The sequence below is a fragment of the Diceros bicornis genome, chromosome 18 (genome assembly GCF_020826845.1).
Source record: "Diceros bicornis minor isolate mBicDic1 chromosome 18, mDicBic1.mat.cur, whole genome shotgun sequence".
Lineage (NCBI taxonomy): Eukaryota > Metazoa > Chordata > Mammalia > Perissodactyla > Rhinocerotidae > Diceros > Diceros bicornis.
Genome location: NC_080757.1, coordinates 40,995,032 through 41,015,551, shown reverse-complemented (window position 1 = coordinate 41,015,551; position 20,520 = coordinate 40,995,032). Strand labels below are relative to the sequence as shown.

General features: G+C 49.1%; 1 protein-coding gene and 1 pseudogene across 1 annotated transcript; one reads left to right on the top strand and one right to left on the bottom strand.

Moving 5' to 3' along the window:
* Positions 1 to 5,080: 5,080 nt before the first annotated feature.
* On the bottom strand, positions 5,081 to 5,571 carry GAST (gastrin). Its single transcript, XM_058559411.1, has 2 exons — positions 5,352 to 5,571; positions 5,081 to 5,229 (listed from the first exon to the last, which is right to left on the bottom strand). Exons 1-2 carry the CDS (start codon positions 5,569 to 5,571, stop codon positions 5,126 to 5,128), a joined length of 324 nt encoding a protein of 107 aa, XP_058415394.1. The 3' UTR covers positions 5,081 to 5,125.
* An 8,015-nt stretch (positions 5,572 to 13,586) lies between these two features.
* Positions 13,587 to 14,378, top strand: LOC131417948 (large ribosomal subunit protein uL11-like; annotated as a pseudogene).
* The last annotated feature ends 6,142 nt before the right edge of the window (positions 14,379 to 20,520 follow it).

The window sequence follows — 20,520 nt, the reverse complement described above, 5'->3', positions numbered from 1 at the left end:
AACTTACGCCTAGAGGGCGAATGGTCCCCACTGCTGCAATTGGTCTTGAAACCCTGAATGATATTCTCATGCCCTTCCTCTACCCCCCATCCTATATTCCCCTCCTCTTTGGCCAGCACTTCAGCTGGTCCAGATTACTTTCCTGGTGAAGTCACCTAGACCTTCATTCCTGTGAGGTCTGAACACTTGATCATGTGTCCTTGTCAGGTCATTGACTCTGCAACTGTCTGCTTGTGGTTTCACCAGATAGGGAGCCCCAAGAGGCACCCCAGTGAACCTCCTGAGTTCCAGACCCCACGTCCTCCTTCCTGCCCCAGCTGTGAGGCAGCGGTCCTGGCTCCTCATGCTAATCAGAGTAATAACCTCTGACAGTACTTGACATTTCTTTGCCTGCTGGTCTAATGTCACGAAGAGACGAAAATGGCCAGGCAGCAGCTGTAACTTGAGGTTTAGGGGAATCTTGACTGTATTCCCTGGTGGAAGCATCCTCCTCCAGGAACCAGGATTTCTGGTCCAGAAGTGTCTAGAATTGTGGGGACAGAAAGCACAAACTCCTGAGGTGGACCCCCAGCAGTGATGGTGATAGGGGCCACTCCCGCACTACCCCGGGCTCCTGGACCCATGTGTCCTGGCCTTTGGGGACACAGCACCCTATAGTAACCGCTGGTTCAAAATATATACTGCATCCCAACCCCCAGGCTACATCCCCAAGTTGGTGCCTTGGCTGCGCATTTAATCCCAGCATTCTCTCAGGCCTGCAGTTTCTGAGTGACGTGCTGTACGGTAGGACAAGTGGATCCCGTGGTCATGTGCTCATTGCTGCACCTCCTTCCCTATAAAGTAGGCCCCTTGTCTGAGGTCATGTTTCATGGGATCCCGTGATGGCAACTCATATACCGGAAGTCCTTAGATGCTCTGTAGTCCTGTAGTGCTGGTGGAGGCACTTCGGGCAGGAAGGCAAACTTAGAATATGTATCAGTCCCCCCTTCTAGGGTGGAAGTGTCTGATGCAATCAATTTACCAATATGTAGCTTGTTGGTCTTGTTGCTATGGGAGGCATGGTCCCATATCAAGGGCTCAGAGTTGGTCTCTGCTACTGAGATTGGCAGTTGGGCCCATGCATAACCTCTGTCTCTACCACCACTGTCACTGTATTCAAGGGCCCATAGTGCAAGTGTGGAGCGGCTGATGACTGTCTGGTTGACCTCCATTGAATAAGCGATCCTTGTTCAGGTGGATGCTCTAGGGTGGGCGTTGGTGAGATGCAAAGATCCATATACTTTGTGCCTCCTCCATAGATCCATCTACTTGCTCTTCCCCAGAAGTCTTTGTCTCTGATTTTCTAATCTTGCTCCTACAAGTCCCTTGACCAATCAGGTGAGCCACTTGCACTGCCCAGCAGTCTGTGTATATCCTTCCCCCTGCCCACTTCTCCCTCCACGCCAAGTTGATGGCCAGGTCTGCTACTTGAAACTCTACTCGCTGGAAGGATTGCCCCTCACCACTGTCTTTCAGAGCCACCCCTGTGTGGGCCATAGTTTGGGAGCAGTCATTTTCAGTTTTTACCAACATGTCAAGCCTGCCCATTTGTGAACCAGACCTGGTCTTTCCTCCTCTCTGAGCTGGCCGTAGGGAACCTCCAATGAGGCCATAGGGGTGAGCTGAGGGAGAGGCACTGGTGCAGTAGACCTGGGGGTGTGGGTGACAAGTTTGAATAACTTGTTTGTGTCCTCTGGTCCTCCTCAGGCCCAGTCTCAAAGGTACTATTTCCATCCTAAACTGAACTGCTGGTTGGCCCACCCAACCTTGTGACATGGCGGGTCTGAAAAGACCCAGCTCATGATGGACAACTGTGGTTGCATAGTAACTTCATGTCCAATGGTCAAGTGCTCACTCCCTACTAGGGCCCAGGAGCACACCAGGAGTGGCTTTTTAAACAGTAAATAATTCTTTTCTGCTGATGGCATGACCTTGCCCTAGAACAGGAGTCAGCAAACTATGACCCATAGGCCAAATCTGGTTCATCACCTGTTTTTATACAGCCTACAAGCCCAGAATTGTTTTTATATTATAAATGATTACACTTTAAATGGTTATTTGAGTACCTAACACAATATCCTTGATTTTGCCTCTTGGCCTGCAAACATTTTCTATCTGGCCCTTTAAGCAAGTCCTAGGGGTCTGCACTACAGTTCTCTTGTTGGGATTTGCCAGAGACTTCATATGGTATCCTTGTCCACCATGGATACTTCTAGCACTGTGGGGGCTGCCAGGTCATATGGCCCAATCAGCAGGGCTGCCTGAACCTGTCAGAGAGTTCTTTCTTGATTTGGTCCCCACCGGCAGCCTCCTGATTCACCTGATAAAGTCAGGGCAGTGTTTCCAAGTATGATAGTATGGATCCCCAAACCCAGAGAATCCTAGCAAGCCCTGTGCCTCTTTTTTAGTGGTAGAAGGGAAGGTTTGCCCTAGTCCACTGAGTCTGTAAACACTTCACCAGGATTCCTGAATATTTTCAGGGTTTATGCACCCACTTTGGGTGCACACATATCTCTCCGGGACAGCCAGAGTGCTTGCCACTCGTGCTTACTAGGTCTGATTAACATGATGACATCAATAAATTGGACTGGTGTGATGCTCTTCAGAAGGTCTAGATGATCAAAGTCCCTTTGGACTATCTTGTAATAGAGAGCAGGAGGGTTGATATAGACTTGGGCAAGACCGTGAATGTGTACCACTGTCTGTTCCAGGTAAGTGAGAAGTGCTTCTGATCCTTCCTCCTGATAGGAATTGAAAATAAAGCATTCATCAGACCAACAGCAGCAAAGCAAGTGTCAGCAGTTGTGTTTATCTGTTGTAGTAAAGATGCCACAGTGGCACAGCTGCTGCCATCAGGACTGTCATTGGTTAAGTTTACGGTAGTTACCATGACGGCAATAGTCCATCTGGTTTTTTCAGGGGTCATGCCTGTGAATTAAATGGCCATATGATGGAGTCCTTCACCCTTGCAGTCCTTCAGGATGGCACTAGTCTCTGCCAGTTCACCTGAGATGTGTTATTGAGAGTGGGAGGGCAGCTTCAGAGACTTCCACTTGGCGTTTCCCATCGTGATGGCTCTTATTCCATATGACAGGGAATTAACGTGAAAGTTCTGCCAGCTGCTAAGTCTATCCATCCAAATCATGCACTCAAGGACCAGAGCATGACCACAAACCAGTGGGTCCAAGGACCCACTGGACCTATGGTGAGACAGACTTGCATCTAGACTCCACTTGTCACCTGGCCACCAGACACTCCCTCTTTAATGTGGGTGGAGGCACAATGGCATTTTTGGTTCTCTGATGAGATAGCTCAGGCTCTGTATACAATAGCTTTTGAAATATCTGGGTGTGACTCTTTCCCAGTGTACAATTACACTGATAAATGATTGGTCTGAGAATTGATGCAAATTTGGAAACCAGGCAAGGGATCCTGATTTTCCATTTTGGCAGCTAACATCAGCCATTGGCACATCTGCTTCTGATCTGTTCTGGTTGCATAGGGCAAATAGTACCCTCACTGGCCATCCATATATCTCAAGTCTAGGAACACCAAGGTCTATTAGCCACCACGACAAATCCTGTTGGCCAAGGTCTCCTGGAGGCCATTTTGGTCTTGCTCCTCATTATGTCCACCTTGCCTCTGATGATTAAGTGCTGCCACCTGGCCTCCTCTGTCCTGCAATCCTGTCATCCCCATTGACACTAGGTAGCCTGGGCCCAGAGTAGCATCTTCTACATCAACTCTGGACTACAGAGGATAACTACTGCTTATGTCTCCTCACTGACATGTTCCTGATGTCCTCTGGGAAAGGAGTCAGAGGCAGACTCAGAGATAAAGATTTGAGTGCTAGTGGTTTATTCGGGTGGTGATCCCAAGAAACACAAGTGAGAGCGTGAGGGCATGAGACAGGCAAGGGAAGGAAGCCAATAAAGGGTAACATTGAGCAGGTTCCTGCCATGGGCAGCTGGGGCTCAGTCCTGCTGGGACCTCTGGGAGACAGAGTTGAACACAGCTCAGAGTTACCCCACCAGAAGGGTGAGGGAGCTGGGGTATTTATTCTCCACCTCTCATCTGTCATTGACTGAGAGATGCTTCTGGAGGTGCTAACTCCTCAGCATTCCTAGCCTGCCTTGCACTCAGAAAGCCCTCAGGTGGAGAGTAGCCTGTGCCTGTGGTGGGGTGCTGCTGACAGGCACAGAACAGTGAGGGAATATGGGTGAAACACCAAGGGCCTGCACCCACCACTCGACCATCCATTTGACAAATATTTATTGGGTACCTCCTGTTCTTGGTACCAAGGATACAGCAAGGAAGAGGGACACGTGGTCCCCACTTTACAGAGTTTTCCTTCTAACCGGGAAGGCAGACAATAAACCAGCAAACAAAGCAACTACAGAATGTGAAAATGTGCTCTATAGAAAATATTATGCTGTGATTAGAGGATATTGGGGTCTGTGTGTGAAGGGTGAGGGGCAGAGAGGGTGGGTCTCTCAGGAAGTGGCATTTCAACCAAGAACTCAAGGAGAAAAAGGGGACCCAGCCACGTTTGTGCCTGGAGAAAAGCATTCCAGGTGCAGGGAACAGCAAAGACATAGATTCTGAGCAGGAAAGAACATGGTGCATTTGTGTAAGGGAGAGGGAGAGAGAGGAGGAAGGAACGCACCCATGGCGGCGCCCACAACAGGGACGGCAGGGCTAGCTTGTAGGCTTCGGTAAGGAGTTTAAGTTTTATTCTAAGTACGATGGGAAGTGTTGGATGGTTAAGCCTGGAGTGGCATGCTTTTCTTTATCTTTTAGAAAGCTTTCTCCAGTTGCGACCCCACCACCTCTTCTCCCACTCACCGGTGTAGATTCTTGTTTGATGTTAGGCTCTGGGGACACCAAGAAGAATTAGCCGCGGTCCCTGCCCCTAGGGGGCGCTCAACTCTCCTCCCTGCCTCAGTCTTGCCTCCAACCCATTCCCCTCCCCTGCCCCGGGACACTTGACACAGAGTGATCTATTGGAAGCTAGTTTATTTTGATTGGTTTTTCATGGGGCAGGGCTGGGCTGGGCTAGGAGGTGGCTGGGCTCTGAAGCTTAGTTCTAGGGACGTTGGTCCTGTTCCTCAGCACTGCGGCGGCCGAAGTCCATCCATCCATATGCTTCTTCTTCTTCCTCCACCCACGGCCCCTGCTTCTTGGACAGGTCTGAGGGTCAGAGGAGGGAGAGGGGGTGAGGATGGAGGAAGCATGCCCAGCCTCTAGAGACCGAGGCCTAAGCCAAACCTGGCGGGGCAAAGGAAGCCGGGATGGCTGTCAGCAGCTCCTACCTGCCACCAGGTGTGGGGGACCCTGGAGCCCCAGCTGCCTTCGGTGATGAGAGGCTGGACCCAGCCCATCCAGCCGGTCTGGCCAACGTGGCTCCAGGCCCTTATTGGCCCCCAGATCCGAGGGCGCGTCCTGCACCTGGGAGCGAGGCTTCCAAGAAGCTTCGGAGAAGGCGGCCAGAGCCAGTACAAAGATCAGCGCATACACACACAGTCGCCCCATCTTGTCTGCAAAGGAGAGGAGGGCCGAGCTTAAAGGTGGGCTGTCCAGGCACCCAGAGTCTGGGCCCTGGACCAGATGTACCCCAGGCCCTCCCTGCTGACAGCTCTGCAGTTCTTCGTGGGGTTGTGGACTGTTCCTCTAGTTCGTTTCTCCAGCTCCTGTCGGCTTCCCCAGCCGCCAAGCCTGGGCCTTTCCTCCTTACTTTCCCCAGTTACAGCAACTGCTTCTCTTGGAGGATTTTAAAACCTAGAGCAGTAGTTTCCAAACTGCTCTGCAGAATTTGAGGCCATGTGAGTGGCTCTGTAGATGTTTAAGTCTTGTAATTTAAAGCCAACTTTTAAATAGTAATACCAAAGAAATGCACACTCAGCTGCATTGCAGACCACAGGGTGTCTCTTTGGCGACCCCAGCACCTTCACGCGTGCTGGGTCACATGGTCTTTGTGCAGCCCTCGGAGGGGAGGGTCTCCTGCCTTTTTTGCTTAACTGAGGACTATCCTGTGGTTGTAATTAAGAGAAAATTAAATTGTCACCATTCCCAGCCATGTATCAGGGTGAATCAAGTTTGGAGGAACCACAATACAGAGTAACCTGGATACTCAAACAAACCGAAAATTCAAATCTAAAATTCGGTTCTCTGGATTCAACATCTTTGTGTTCTTTTAGCTTCCTTGTTCTGATTGGCTTTATCAGAAGTAAACGATAAAAATTGTACCTCCTCAGAACACATTTGTATGAATAAAACACTGCTTTGATCTGTTTTGCATAGTCAGATTTCCCTTGGAAGAGAAAGAGTTTTGCTGCTAAAGAAACAAAGTCGAAAATCAGTGAGGTAGAGCCATGCTGTCCACTATGGTAGCCACACGTGGCTCTTTACGTCTAAATTAATTAAAATGAAAAATTCCTCCCTTGCATACACCACATTTCCAGTGCACATGTGGCTGGTGGATACTGTAATGGACAATGCAGAGAGAACATTACCGTCATCGTGGAAAACTCTTTTAGACAGTGCTGGTCTAGAAAAGCGCTTGAGATGAGATCCAGGAGCCCTGGGGTCCAGACCCAGCCCTGCCCAATGATTTGTATGACTTTGGGTAAGTCACATCTCCCTATGGGCCTCAGTTTTCTCTCCTGAGAGATGGGAGAATAGCCCCGTCCTTCTCACCTCGCAGGGGTAAGGTGAGCGTGGAGTGAGAGGGGCAGGGCAGGGCCCTGGTTGAAGCAGCAGGTCAGCTCGAAGGCAAGGGTTGCAAAGGCCAGGGTGGGTCCTAGAGCTGAGGCCTGGTCTGGCCTTGGGCTAGAGAAAGGGTCTCAGCCCTGGAGACACTGAAGTGTGAGCCTGGTACCTTGATGGGGGGAGGGGTCTCGTCAACCCTCTTCCCAGCCTCTCCCCTTCCCTCGTGGGTGTCTCACCTGCAGAGCTCAGAGGTAGGAGATGCTGCGGTGGCCTGGTGCCTCTTGGTTCTCTGCTCTGCTTGGGGCTCCAGCCCTGCCTTATAAAGCCCTCAAAGTCCCTCCCAAACCCTCCTCCCGCACGAGGCCAGACTGCCCACAGTGAGAGGAAGGGGGTGGGTACAGGTGCATCACCCCTGCCCCACCCTGTCACTTAGAGTCAGTCAGTCATCCGGATGTGAGGGAAGGGAAGGGGAGCTGACCTCCATGGCGAGGGGCAGGAGCCGAGTGGGGGCAGTTCTTCAGCTGAGTCTGAGGGCAGGTAGGAGACAGGCTCCCTGGGGTCAGGAACAGTGTCCCCTGCCTTGTCCTTGGGGTCAGAGGCCTAGTGCTCATCCCTTGGACCACATCCCATTGGGGGGCAGGTGAGGAGGACGGACCAAATGACCTTAGCATCAGAGAAGCATATTTCATGACACATTGATGTTTGAAGAGCAGGGAGTGGGTGAACGTGGAGTGACATATTGATCCCCCGTCCCCTCTGCCAGGCTCTGCAAACAGGACGTGTCGCAGTTATCAGGAGCAATGGGCCGTGGGCTGATGGCCCTGCTCTCTCTGCCTAGTGGCTGTGAGCTGGTCGTCTCTAAGCCCCTTCACCTCCCCTTACCTGGAAAACCCTGAGCGTCCCCCCTCCTCATGCCCTCTGTGCTGGGCTGGATTTAGCTTGCAGACCCGTCACCCCAGGTTGGCCCCTCATCCCCCATCCCTTGCAACCCCCTAACAGAGCCCATCCTTTGAGGCTCGTGCATTCGTAGGCTCCCTCCTTTTGTTTTCAAGGGGAGATAGTAATCTGCGTAACACATTCACCGCTTTTCAATATAAAAATACATCTTAAAATGGTTAGCAAAGAGACTAAAGTGTTTGCCCAAGATGTACCAGAAAACCAAAGGGTGTGCTTGTTGACTTATTTGATAAATTGCTGCCTCCACCACGTTGGGATGGGTGTAACCAGCTCTAGGCTGTTTTTGATTTTTCCGTAGTCGGGACTAGAGATTCTGCTCTTGTTCCTGCGTCATCAGGGCCCCTCCTCGTCTAGGGGAGTTTGATGCCCCTTTGGTCCTGGATAAGGGGCAGTGATACCTACGCGCACAGCCAGCCTTGCTGAGAATGAACAGGTGATGAAGGAAGCAGGCTGCGAGGTGTCCATGACAACCAGCGGCCGAATGTTCTGTTGAATAACCACTCTAATCCGGAGCAGGACTCGGTGACTCAGCAGATGGAATAAATGAAAACGGCAAAAACAGTGCAGGCAGTGGTGATAATTCATTGAATCACAGGATCTCAGGGATGGAAGGAACTTTGAGGGGGCTTGGGGGGAAGACTGGGGTGGGGAGCAGCGCTGCTCATATCCCCGGAGAACAGAGCCGGTCGTGTTGCTGTGGTAACGGGAAATTATAAGCTTTCAGCAGAGCCCTGGTTGTTCCAGAGCCCAGACTTGATTTCTGGGCCCCTGGCTGTTCTTCCGCAGGCTCATTGCACGAGGGGGCCGACTGCACTAGAGAGAAGCGTGTACTTGCATTCAACAGGTGGTGGTGGGGTGCCGCCGTTCGTGGGCACAGGCAGGCACGCAGGGAGGGAGCTGAGACAGCCCTCGCCCCAGTGAGAACACAGTCATGGGGACTGCATGTTCTGCCCACAAGGGAACCTTGTCTGATGGAAAAGGGAAGGGTTTTCTGGCAGATCTCTCCCCGTCTCTGAGATCTTTTCTCCTCCAGGAAATGAGGAAAATAACTTGGGGAGGAGTCCTGTGAAGGTGAAGTACATAGAGCACCGTGCCCGGTGCCCAGAACCTCGTGGGTACCTACTTTGTTTGCACCTTCTCCCTTTAGCCTCTCTGGGCCTCACTCAGTGAGCCTTATCTGTGAAATGGGAATCATTCATTCCTACCTCTTAGGGCTGTAGTGAAGGGGAAGTGTGACAAGGTCTGTGCACACACTTCACACACATGAGGGAGCTTCTCCTCCCAAGGATTAAGGAGGGTAATTCCCTAAAAACCTTCATCTGTGAATCCAAGGTTTTCCCCTCCTGCTGGCCATGACCCAGAGGGACACCTGCCCCGAGTTGCCATTGAAACAGGCAGCAGGCATAGAGCCTGTGGAGGCTGGCCCTCTCAGAGGCCGGCACCGACTGGTGTGCAGAGGGTTTTGGAACTGGTAAGGCCAGGGTGGAACCCTGGCTCCAATATTTTCACTAGCTGGGTGACCAGAAAATCCAGTTTCTGGGTCTACCAAGTTGGAGATCAGATCCCAGCCCCTGGGGCCCAGCTTCCTCCCCACCCTGTGGACCCTGCCCATCTTCACGATGACAACGCTGTGTGCCAGGCACCCATAAACCTTGGCATGCGTGAATGCAACTGCTCTTTTCCATGAGCCTAGGGTGTAAGTTCTGGTGTGTCCGCATCCTACAGAGGAAGAAACTGAAACTCAGACAGGCGACACAATTCCTGTCCTGTGTTCACACGACCAAGGAGAGCTGGGCCTTAAACTCAAGTCTCTGTTCTCCTACTTCTGGGTCCTCCTCCTCCCAGGAGGGGTATGATGGGTTGAATAATAGTCCCCCAAAGATGAACTTGCCCTAGTCTCTGGAACTTGTGGGTATGTGACATTACCTGGCAAAATGGACTTTGCAGATGTAATTAAGGTTGCAGACTTTAAAATAGGGAGCTTATCCTGGATTATCTGAGTGGGCCCACTTTAATCAGCCGGCACTTACAAGCAGAGAATGTTCTTCAGCTACAGGCAGAAGCGACGTGGCTGAAAGGTGAATCAGAGATTTGAAGGACGAGGAGGACTCGACCTGCCCTTGCTGGTTTGAAGACGGGACGGGGAGGGCAACAGGCCGAGGAATGCAGGTGGCCTTGAGGAGCCGAGTGGGGCCCTGGGCTGAGGCCCCATGACCATGCAGAACTGAATTTGGCCAACAACGTGAGTGAGCTTCTATGTGATTCTTTCCCAGGATCTTCAGAAAGGAATGCAGCCTGGTGACACCTTGATTTTGGCCCAGTGAGCCATGCTGTACCTGGCCTTCTGACCTACAGAGCTGTGAGAGAAGGAATTTGTGTTGTTTTAAGCTTTAAGTTTGTGGTGATTTGTTACGACACAACAGAAAACGAATACATGGGGTTCCAGCCTTTTGAAGGTTTCTGTCAGTAAGAACAGCCCTGCGTGAGTTTCCCGGGGATTTTTCACAGACAGTTAAGGGAGATGTTCGGTGAGGTATTTGGCCATGCGTCTGTTCCATTTTCCTTCCACGTCTTGAGCACCTGCTGTAAGCCAGGGTCTGGATGAGGCCCGGGGGATAAGAGGTGGATATGATCGGCCCTTTCATCGCTTTGCTGGAGTTTAGATTTGGGGTGAGGGGGTACAAAATATATGATGTCAAGGGGAGAATGTTCCCTGGGAGGAGACTCCCCAGAGGCAACTGCACGCCTGAACACACTCCCGCCTGCCAGCCGGCCTTGGGAAACATCACTACTGATGAGCTGCACATGCTGTCGCTGTCAGGCAGCAGTGCCTCGGCTTCCTAATTGGTTATTGATAGCGGAAAAGGGAGAGGCGGATGACGACTCAGTCACCTGCCCCAGGCAACGGGGCCTTGAGGGTGTGAAGGTGCTGGGGCAACAGTGACACCTGGGAGGTGCTCAGGCAAAGTGGGCGTCTGTCCACGGTCTGTCCCAGGGCAGGGGGCTGGGGAGGGGAATGTGGGTCCACGACCTCTGGCCTCACCTGCTGCCCGAGTGGTAAGGTAGTGGGACCAAGAGGAAGCTGCTCTCAGGCTGAGCTGGAGAGGCTGCCCACCCGCCTCAGGGGCCCAGAGAGAGCAGAGGGCGCCCCCACTCCAGCCTCGGCCTTCTCTCCCCCGCCCTCCTCTCTCACTTCTCATGTGATGCCCACCTGCGCCTTTTCAGCAGTGGCTCTCAACCCACGCTTCACATTAGGGTCACCTGGGGAGCTCTAACCCCCACCCCCATGCCCAGGTTGCACCCCAGTCCTCTCGAATCAGAAGCTGGGTGGAGACCCAGGCGTCAGCTGGAGTCTGTGTGCAGGGCAAGGCAAGGAGGCTTTGCAATCGGGGCTCGGATCCCAGCTTTGGCGCTTCCTAACTGTGTGCCATCTAAGGCAAGTCACAGGCTTGAGGATGATACTGGTACTTACTGGGAGGGTCCTGGTGAGGGTTAAATGAGACGCCGGCAGCATTTGCTTGGTCTCTGACACACGGTAAGTTCTAAGTAAAAAGCGTCTGCTATTATCATTGGTATTTCCGCTACCACAAACTTACCCGCACGTCATCCGTCCTGCTGCGTCCAGCTGACTTCCGGAATATTCTCCCCCTTTCCTTAGTTATTTTCCTCTCTACTCTTCCCTGCAATAGTGCAATAGTCCCTGGAGGCTTTCCCTACAGGTTAATGCCCCCCCCCCCTTCCAGGCCTCACACTAGCTCCTCACATCTACCCGCCTTCTGCTTCCCACAGCCCTGGGTCACATCCTGGCCTCCACCCTGGGGACGGTGTTGCCTCCCATCTCTTGACAATAACACTGGTCCATTGTTGAATGGGCCCTCACAGGACATATTAGCTCACTTGATACTCAAAATCAAGCCCAGAAACCTGTTTGCAGACTGTCAAAACCCATTGAATGCACGATTTTGTCAAAACTCATTGAATTCACACTTAGGATTGTGCATTCCATTGTATGTAAATTTCATTTAAAAAGAAAGAACTGTAACAAATATTGAACTCTAGTTAATGAATTGTTTAGGGCAAAGTGTACTGTGCATTTATTTATTTATTTATTTGTGAGGAAGATCAGCCCTGAGCTATCCACGCCAATCCTCCTCTTTTTTGTTTTTTGCTGAGGAAGGCTGGCCCTGAGCTAACATCCGTGCCCATCTTCCTCCACATTATATGGGACGCCGCCACAGCATGGCCTGACGAGTGGTGAGTCTGTGCGCGCCCGGGGTCCGAACCTGGGCCGCCAGCAGCAGAGTGCATGCACTTAACTGCTAAGCCACGGGGCCGGCCCCTGTGCATTTATTTTGAAATGCATGAAAAATAAGATGGGCGGATGGATAGATATGAGATTGAGAACAATAAAATATAAATTATAGAATCTAGGTGGTGGGCATATGAGTGTTCACATTAAAATTCAACTTTTCTGTGTGTTTGAACATTTTTATCATGAAACGTTGGAAAATATTTTGTTTAGCAATATCTGATAGTGGTTTGAAATGGGAAAATAATTCTAAAAGCACCTAGGTGAGAGCAGTCTTCACTCAGGTGCATTTTAGAGACGAGGAAGTGAGGGTCAGCCAGGGTAAGCTGCTTGCCCCAGGCCCCCCAGGTGGGAGGTGAGAGAGCTGAGCTGTGAACCTGGTCGGTCTTCTTGGACTCCCTGAACTGCTGCCTCTCCTCACCCACCGCCTCCTGTCCCACTCTCTCTCCAGAAGCTCCAGCTGAATCTACCTTTGCTGTGACCTCCAGCTCCTCCCCCTGCCTGAGTCCCCATAACCCACCTGCCCTTCCAGGTCTCACGTTCCTCCCTCCCCAGCCTGGCTTCACAGTTTGTCGTTTCAGGTGTGTGCGATGCACCTAGATTGCTGCCCTTGTCCTGCTTCAGAGCCTGCCAGGCTGGTCCCCAGTTCCTGGCAGAGGACGCCATCACCCCTTTCTCAGCTCCTGTCTCCTTCTCCCTGCAAACAGGATAGTTCCTGAAAGTGGCAGGTTGATTCAATTGCAGATTAATGTTCTGCAGCTGGTTGTTGCCTGGCAACCTTGTGAATTATCTCCCCTTCCCTCCTAAGGCCATCTGACGTCAGCCCCCTTCTCCCCACCGTGACCACAGTTGTCTGAGTCCACTTTCCGTCCTTTTCTCCTTTCCACCATCTCTGGAGGGTACCGAGCCCTGTTCAAGGTCAGCCCCTCCACCAGGGCCCTTCATCCCAGACCCTCCTGCTTGCTTAGAAACCTTGTGCCTTCACTTTTTCATTCATTCATTCATCTATTTAGTCAATGAAAAATTTTCTAAGTGCCCATTTTGGGTCAGGCACTGTGCTGACTCTGGGGACGCGACGTTGATCACTAGGGTCTTCATTCCTTTTCTCTTGGAGGGGAGACAGTATGGTATGAGCTTAAGGTGCCACGGATGGTTGGGAGGGGAAATAGGCAGGGAAGCCTTCTCCATCCCCCTGGACCTTGAAGCTCGCCTCCATGCAAGCCTTCGGACGTTTGTAACACGTTTTCACCTCCCTCGTCCCAGAATAATGGTGATTAAGATTTAGAGAGCACTTCTGTGGCCAGGCCCCCACGCTAAGCACGTTACATGCATTATGTCTTCTAATCCTCACCACAACCCCGTGAGGAGGGTAACCCTATTGCCCCTGGTCTACAGCCGAGGAAACTCAGGCACAGAGAGGTCAGTGGTCGTTGGGAGAAGCCATGAAGCAGTCCACCATGAGCATCCCTGATCGTTCTTGCTGAGTATGCCAGGAATGCAAGGTCATGACCACCCTTTACCTGGGCCATTTCTCAGGATTGTGTTTACTCAGGTCAGTGAGTAACCTTGAGGGATGAGGTAACGTCTCCCTAGGGGACGAAGAGCAGGCTTGCTACTGCTGGGTGTAAAAGCAGTAGATTCCGCAAGCTCAGTGTGCCTCAGCTGCCACTCAACTACTGCCCGAGTAGCATCCATGTGGGTCCATATTGTGTCACCACCAAGGAACTTGGGGGCAAGGGGAACTGATGGAAATCGTGCTGCTAGCTGGCTTGTGAGTAATCAAGTTCTTTGCCCTTTCGGCTTTCGGCTCAGAGGAGGTGAAGGTGCAACTTTCTTTGGTTGTCCCGAATCCGAGTTCATCCGACACCAGCTGCCTCCACTGTGCCGCCTAAGTTCGATCCCAATGAGATCAAAGTCGGGTACTTGAGGTACGCTGGTGGAGAAGTCGGTGCCACATCTGCCCTGGCCCCCTGGGTCTGTCCCCCAAAAAGGTTGGTGATATATCACCAAGGCAATTGGTGATTGGAAGGGTCTGAGGATGACAGTGAAACTGACCATTCAGAACAGACAGGCTCAGACTGAGGTGGTACCTTCTGCCTCTGCCTGGATCATCAAAGCCCTCAGTGAACCGCCAAGAGACAGAAAGAAGCAGAAAAACATTCAGCATGGTGGAAATGTCACTTTTGATGAGATCATCAACATTGCCCAACAGATGTGGCACTGATCTTTAGCTAGAGAACTCTTTGGAACCGTTAAAGAGATACTGGAGACTGCGCAGTCTGTGGGCTGCAATATTGATTGCTGCCACCCTCATGACATCATAGATACCATCAACACTGGTACTGCGGAGGGCCCAGCTAGTTAAGAATGACAAAGGAAAATGTTTCAATAAAAGATCACATGACAACCAAAAATTAAAAAAATAAAAATGTAATAAAGTACTTTGTCTCTGACCAGGGAGTCTTGTGTCTTCTTTTTTTTTTGGTGCTGAGGAAGATTCACCCTGAGCTAACATCTGTTGCCAATCTTCCTCTTTTTTTATGTGAGTTGTTGCCACAGCATGACTACTGACAGACAAGTGGTGTGGTTCCGTGGAGCACGCCGAACTTTAACCACCAGGCCACTGGGGCTGGCCCGGACCTGGGAATCTTGTGTGTTCTGCCAGCATTGGTGAAACAGTAATAGGATAACTTATCAGCTTGTGAGTAGGGTAAGATCAAATCCCACACTCAACCCAGTGATTCTCCCAGGACACAGCTCATCAGCCGCACAGCTGAGACTGGAACAGGGGCAGTTTGACTCCACGAGCCTTTTTTTTTTTTGTGAGGAGATCAGCCCTGTGCTAACATCTGCCAATCCTCCTCTTTTTTTGCTGAGGAAGACTGGCCCTGGGCTAACATCCGTGCCCATCTTCCTCCACTTTATGTGGGATGCCGCCACAGCATGGCTTGCCAAGCAGTGCGTCGGTGCGCGCCTGGGATCTGAACCGGCGAAACCCGGGCCGCCGCAGCGGAGCGTGTGCACTTAACCACTTGCGCCACTGTGCCGGCCTCTCCACAAGCCTTAAACGAAGTCTTTCCTTGCTGCTTTTCTGCTCCCTCCATGGTAATCTGTCTCTTCCCTTCACTCTGTCTATCGAGCCAGTGAGTGGGGTTGGTTGGAGTGACAGACAGCGGGGGCAAAGAGAAATGGGGGGAGGTTTTGATGGCTGATTTTGACTGTGACCTCACTTGGCTATTGCGAAAAGCTATTTCAGGGAAGGGAGAAGGGGCAGCACATTTTGTCAGGCTTTCCTGAAGTTCTACATTTATAAACCCACCTAATTCCAAACTATCCCTGGCAGAGGGTAGAGGACATTTCGGCTCACCAGCCAAAGTGGTGCTGCCATGTGGCAAGGGCAAAAGCCCTGCCCATAATTTGCCCACCCAGCCGGCTTTGAAATGATGTAATTTTTAAAATACATATAACCTATTTATTGAGATATAGTTCACATATCACACCATTCACTCTCTTAAAGTATACAATCTGGTGGCTGTCGGTATATTCACCAAGTTGCACAGCTATTACCATTATCTAATCCCAAAGCATTTTCATCACCCCAAAGGAAAACCCCATACCCATCTGCAGTCACTCCTCATTCCTCTTTTCCCCTGGCAACCACTAATCTGCTCTCTGTCTCTATGGATTTGCCTATTCTGGACATTTCATATAAATGGGATCATACAATACGTGGCCTTTTCACATGGTAACTCTATGTTTAACTTTTTGAGGAACTGTCAGACCGTTTTCCTCAGAGGCCGTACCATTTTACATCTCCACAGGCAAGGTATGAGGGTTCCCGTTTCTCCATATCCTCCACCAAAAATTGTTTTTTGTCTTTTTGACCATAGCCACATTAGTGGGTGTGAAGTGGTATCTCACTGTGGTTTTGTTTTGGATTTCCCTGATGGGTGATGATGTTGAGCATCTTTTCATGTGCTTATTGGCCATTTGTATATCTTCTTTGGAAAAATGTCTATTCAGATCTTCTGCCCATTTTCCAACTGGGTTGTCTTTTTTTTTTTATTGACTTCTAAGAGTTCTTTATTTATTCTAAGTCCCTTATCGGATATGTGGTTTGTAAATGTTTTTTCCCATTTGGTGAGTTGTCTTTTCACTTTCTTGACAGTATCCTTTGAAGCACAAAAATTTTAAAATTTGATGAAGTCCGATTCATCTATTTTTTCTGTCACTTGCATTTTTGGTGTCATATCTAAGAAAGCTTTGCCTAACCCAAGGTCATGACAGACTTATATTTTCTCTTAAGACTTCTATATTTTTAGCTCTTATCTTTAGGTCTATGATTCATTTCGAGTTCATTTTTTATATGGTGGGGAGTTGAGATCCAACTTCATTCTTTTGCATGTGGCTATCCAGTTGTCTCAGGACCGTTTGTTGAAAAGACTATTCTTCCCCTTTGAATTGTCTCGGCACCCTTGTCAAAAATTAATTGACTTAAATGTGATGATTCTTGACAATTTTTAATTTGGGGGAGTTCGTGTTATTTCAATGTAGTGTGTAGAGTGAGGCTTTATTAGTGTGTTTTATAACAGTGCTTCTCAACTGTAAAGGTGCGTGAGAATCCCCTGGGGGTCTGTTAGGAGGCAGATCCTGATTGGATTGCTCTCAGATGGGGCCTGAGATTCTGCATTTCTAACAAGCTTTCGTGTTAGCCTGATGCTGCTGGTCTGCAAACCACACTTTGAGCAGCAGGCCGTTATAAAATTTTATTTTGAATGTCCATAATTCACAATACAAAAAATATATAATATATATTTATATATAATATGAAAAATATAAAAAGAGGTTGTGAGTGCCTGCGGCAACACACAGATCACCTTAAGAAGTAAGAACTCCTCCTTCCTCACCGAGTGTTCGAAATTTAAAGCAGAAATAAAACAGAAGTAAAGCAGAAAATAAAACAGAAACATCTGGCAAGTCTAATTATTCAAAAAACAGAAATCACATTTGGTTAGACATGAGAAAGAGGATTTAATTAAAAAATAGAGATTTTTTAAGATTATAAGAAATGCTATTCATAATTTTATGCTAATAAACATGATCATCTCAATGAAGGGGACAATTTTCTGGAAAAATATACATTTCCAAAATCAAGAAGAAAACTCAAATAGTCCAAAATTATGGAAGAAATTGAAGGAGTTGTCAAAGAGTTACCTCTAATAAAAAGTACAGGGCAAGAGGATTTAACGATGCAATATCATTCAGCCATTAAAAATGGTGTTTTCAGGGGCCAGCCCACGGCCTAATGGTTATGTTCTGCTCGCTCTGCTTTGGCAGCCCAGGTTTGGTTCCTGGGTGGGAACCTATACCCCTCATTGGTGGCCATGCTGTGGTGGCAACCCACATACAAAATAGAGGAAGATTGGCGACAGATGTTAGCTCAGGGCAAGTCTTCCTCAGCACAAAAAAAACCCCCAAAAAACCCCACATGTTTTCAAAGGACAGTTAAGGACACAGAGAAATTCTCACATAGTGGATTATGGTGATTTCTATTTTCTTTCTTTTTTCCTACTTTTTGTTGTTTTCCAATTTCTTTTCAGTGAGTGTGTATTGTTTTCATAGTCAAATAAAATATATTTTTTAAGGAAGAGTAGGGTGCATGCAAAGCCTCTGCCTCTTCACCTCCCACTCACTGCTCCCGTTGGGTCTTCTGATGCTTCTCAAGATCACTAACCCAATGGTATTCGATTTCTCCTTGTTTCCTACAATTGTTTCCTGCAGCATTTGGCACTGTGGACCAGCCATCTGGGCTTCTCTGATAAGGTCTCCTGCTAGGCACCTCTCTACCTGCTCGAAACTCCCATTCCTTCTACTCTCTAAATATAGGAGTTCCTACAATGTCTGGACTCTCCTTCCCTCTCCCTTGGTGATCCCTCCCTGTGTCACAACTTTGGTTATGCCTTCAGCGTTCATGATCCTACAGCTGTTTCTGATGACAACTCCTCTTCCAAGTCCAGACCCCATTGCCAACTCTTTGCTGTGTTCATTCATTCATTCACATTTATGGAGTACTTACTGGGAGGCACAGTGCCAGATGTGGGGTTCAAACCACATTTTTTTCTCATAGAGTTTATTCTCTAGTTGGGGAGTCAGATGCTAAACCAACCACTGTAGAAATACCTACATTATTTCACCTGCGTTTAGGCAAGGGGTCACACTCGGCGTGTGACAGGAGAGGCACTCTTTCTGCTCTTTTTCTCCATTGCACTTATCACCGTCTGGACAAGTATATCATTTATTTATGTTTGTTTGATTTTGTTCATCTTCCTCCACTGGAATGTACACTCCACATGGGCAAGGATCTCTGTTCAGCGCTGTATCCCAGTGCCTCAAAGCAGGTCTGGCACATACTAGGTGTGGAATAAATGTTTACTGAATGAATGAATGGTTCATGCTATGAGAAGTTTAAAATTAGCAGAGGGTGGTTTGGGGCCAGCCCGGTGACGTAGTGGTTGGCTTCGTGCCTTCCGCTTCAGCGGCCTGGGGTTCTCGGGTTTACATCCTGGGCGTGGACCTACACACCACTTATCAAGCCATGCTGTTGCAGGCATCCCACCTATGAAGTAGAGGAAGATGAGCATGGATGTTAGCCCAGGGCTAATCTTTCTCACAAAAAAAAAAGAAAAAAAGAAAAATCAGCAGGGTTGTCCTATTTGGTGGAGCGGCAGTGAAAGGGTGGGTTAGATCAGTGGTTCTCAAAAGGGGGGTGTGGTTTTGTCCCCCAGGGGCATTTGGCAAAGTCTGGAGATAACTCTGGTTGTCTGGGGAGGGGGAAGAGATGCTATTGGCCTCTAGTGGGTAGAGGTCAGAGATGCTGCTAAATATCCTATGACACACAGGACAGTCACCCTCCTCCCCGACAGATAACTATCTGATAGTTATCAAGATCAAATATCAATAGTGCTGAGGGTGAGAAACCCTGGGTTACCTGGGCCCACTGGGAACTGTCGTAAGCCTGGGCAAGCTGTCCATAGAGTCACCCACATGAATGTCTTCTGTCCTTCATCCAGCAGCAAAGCAGCTGAGACCTCTCTCAGTGAGCCTCAACTTTTTTGGACTCAATAATCCTTTCCGTTTCCTATCAAGAATCTAGAAGACCAACCTGGGAATTTTAGACCGTTTTCATCATACGCCGGGTATACGACCAGGCATTTTAAGTAAAAGATAATTTACTTGAGGTTGGTAAATTAAGATAGGTTCTTCTCTAAAGTTTAATTTAAAATATAATCTGTAATAATCATACCATTTAAAGATAAATTTTGACCTTCTCCATTAGAAAAGTGACAAAACGCTATATTTAATTAGAAGAAAAAGCATGACTTTAGACAAATTAAAGAGTGATAATGCATCATGTTTGGTTACAAGAACAAATTATATTAAAATGCAGATTTAAATTTCATTATGTATTTTTTTTAAAAACTAAAGTTCATTGGGATCCCCTTACATTTGTTGTAACTGTTGTCTTATTTTCCCCAGAGGGTGATACAAGAGAGTTTCAGGCTACTCACATGCAACACTGCAAACAGTATGTGAGAGAGGTGGGCTCTCTTTGGTCCCAATGAATGAACAGCCAAATTAGAATCAGCCAGGGCCGGCCCCGTGGCTTAGCGGTTGGGTGCGTGCGCTCCGCTGCTGGCGGCCCGGGTTCAGATCCCGGGCGCGCACCAACGCACCGCTTCTCCGGCCACGCTGAGGCCGTGTCCCACATACAGCAACTAGAAGGATGTGCAGCTATGACATACAACTATCTACTGGGGTTTTGGGGGGAAAATAAATACATAAATAAAATTAAAAAAAAAAAAAACAAAAAAAAACTACTCCTTTAAAAAAAAAAAAAGGGCTGGCCTCGTGGCTTAGCGGTTAAGTGCACGCGCTCCGCTGCTGGTGACCCGGGTTCGGATCCTGGGTGCGCACCGACGCACCGCTTCTCTGGCCATGCTGAGGCCGTGTCCCACATACAGCAACTAGAAGGATGTGCAGCTATGACATACAACTATCTACTGGGGCTTTGGGGGGAAAATAAATAAATAAATAAAAATCTTTAGAAACAGCCATCACTGTATTTTCTCCTTCAACATGGTTTTTGACATCTTGGAGACCTCTTAATCGGATGAACAGGACCTGCAGGTCTGGTGGGGCTCCATGGGGGTGAATGGGTAGATCACTACCACCCATGGGCCACCCCCAGTGGTTCTGGCCTGAAGCTCTTGGTACCACTGAAGAACTCCCCAGCTGATTCCCGTGAGGGCCAGGTTTCTGCACCTCTCAGCCAGCGCAATGGTACTCAGTCCCTATTCAGCTCATAACTGTTGCTTTCCATACTTCGACTGCCTGTTTTTGTGCATTTCAATGCAGATCTGAAACTGTAATGGAAAACACACTTATAAAAAATTAGAAGTCATAATGTTGCTGTCTTTTTTTAACCAGCTTGCAGATCACAATACGAG

What these genes read in the sequence shown, in the direction of transcription:
- GAST (XM_058559411.1), bottom strand. Translation starts at nt 5,571, where the DNA reads ATGGGGCGACTGTGTGTGTATGCGCTGATCTTTGTACTGGCTCTGGCC. An exon ending in TCCCCCACACCTGGTGGCAG is followed by an intron (nt 5,230 to 5,351) that starts GTAGGAGCTGCT and finishes TCTGACCCTCAG; the next exon opens with ACCTGTCCAAGAAGCAGGGG.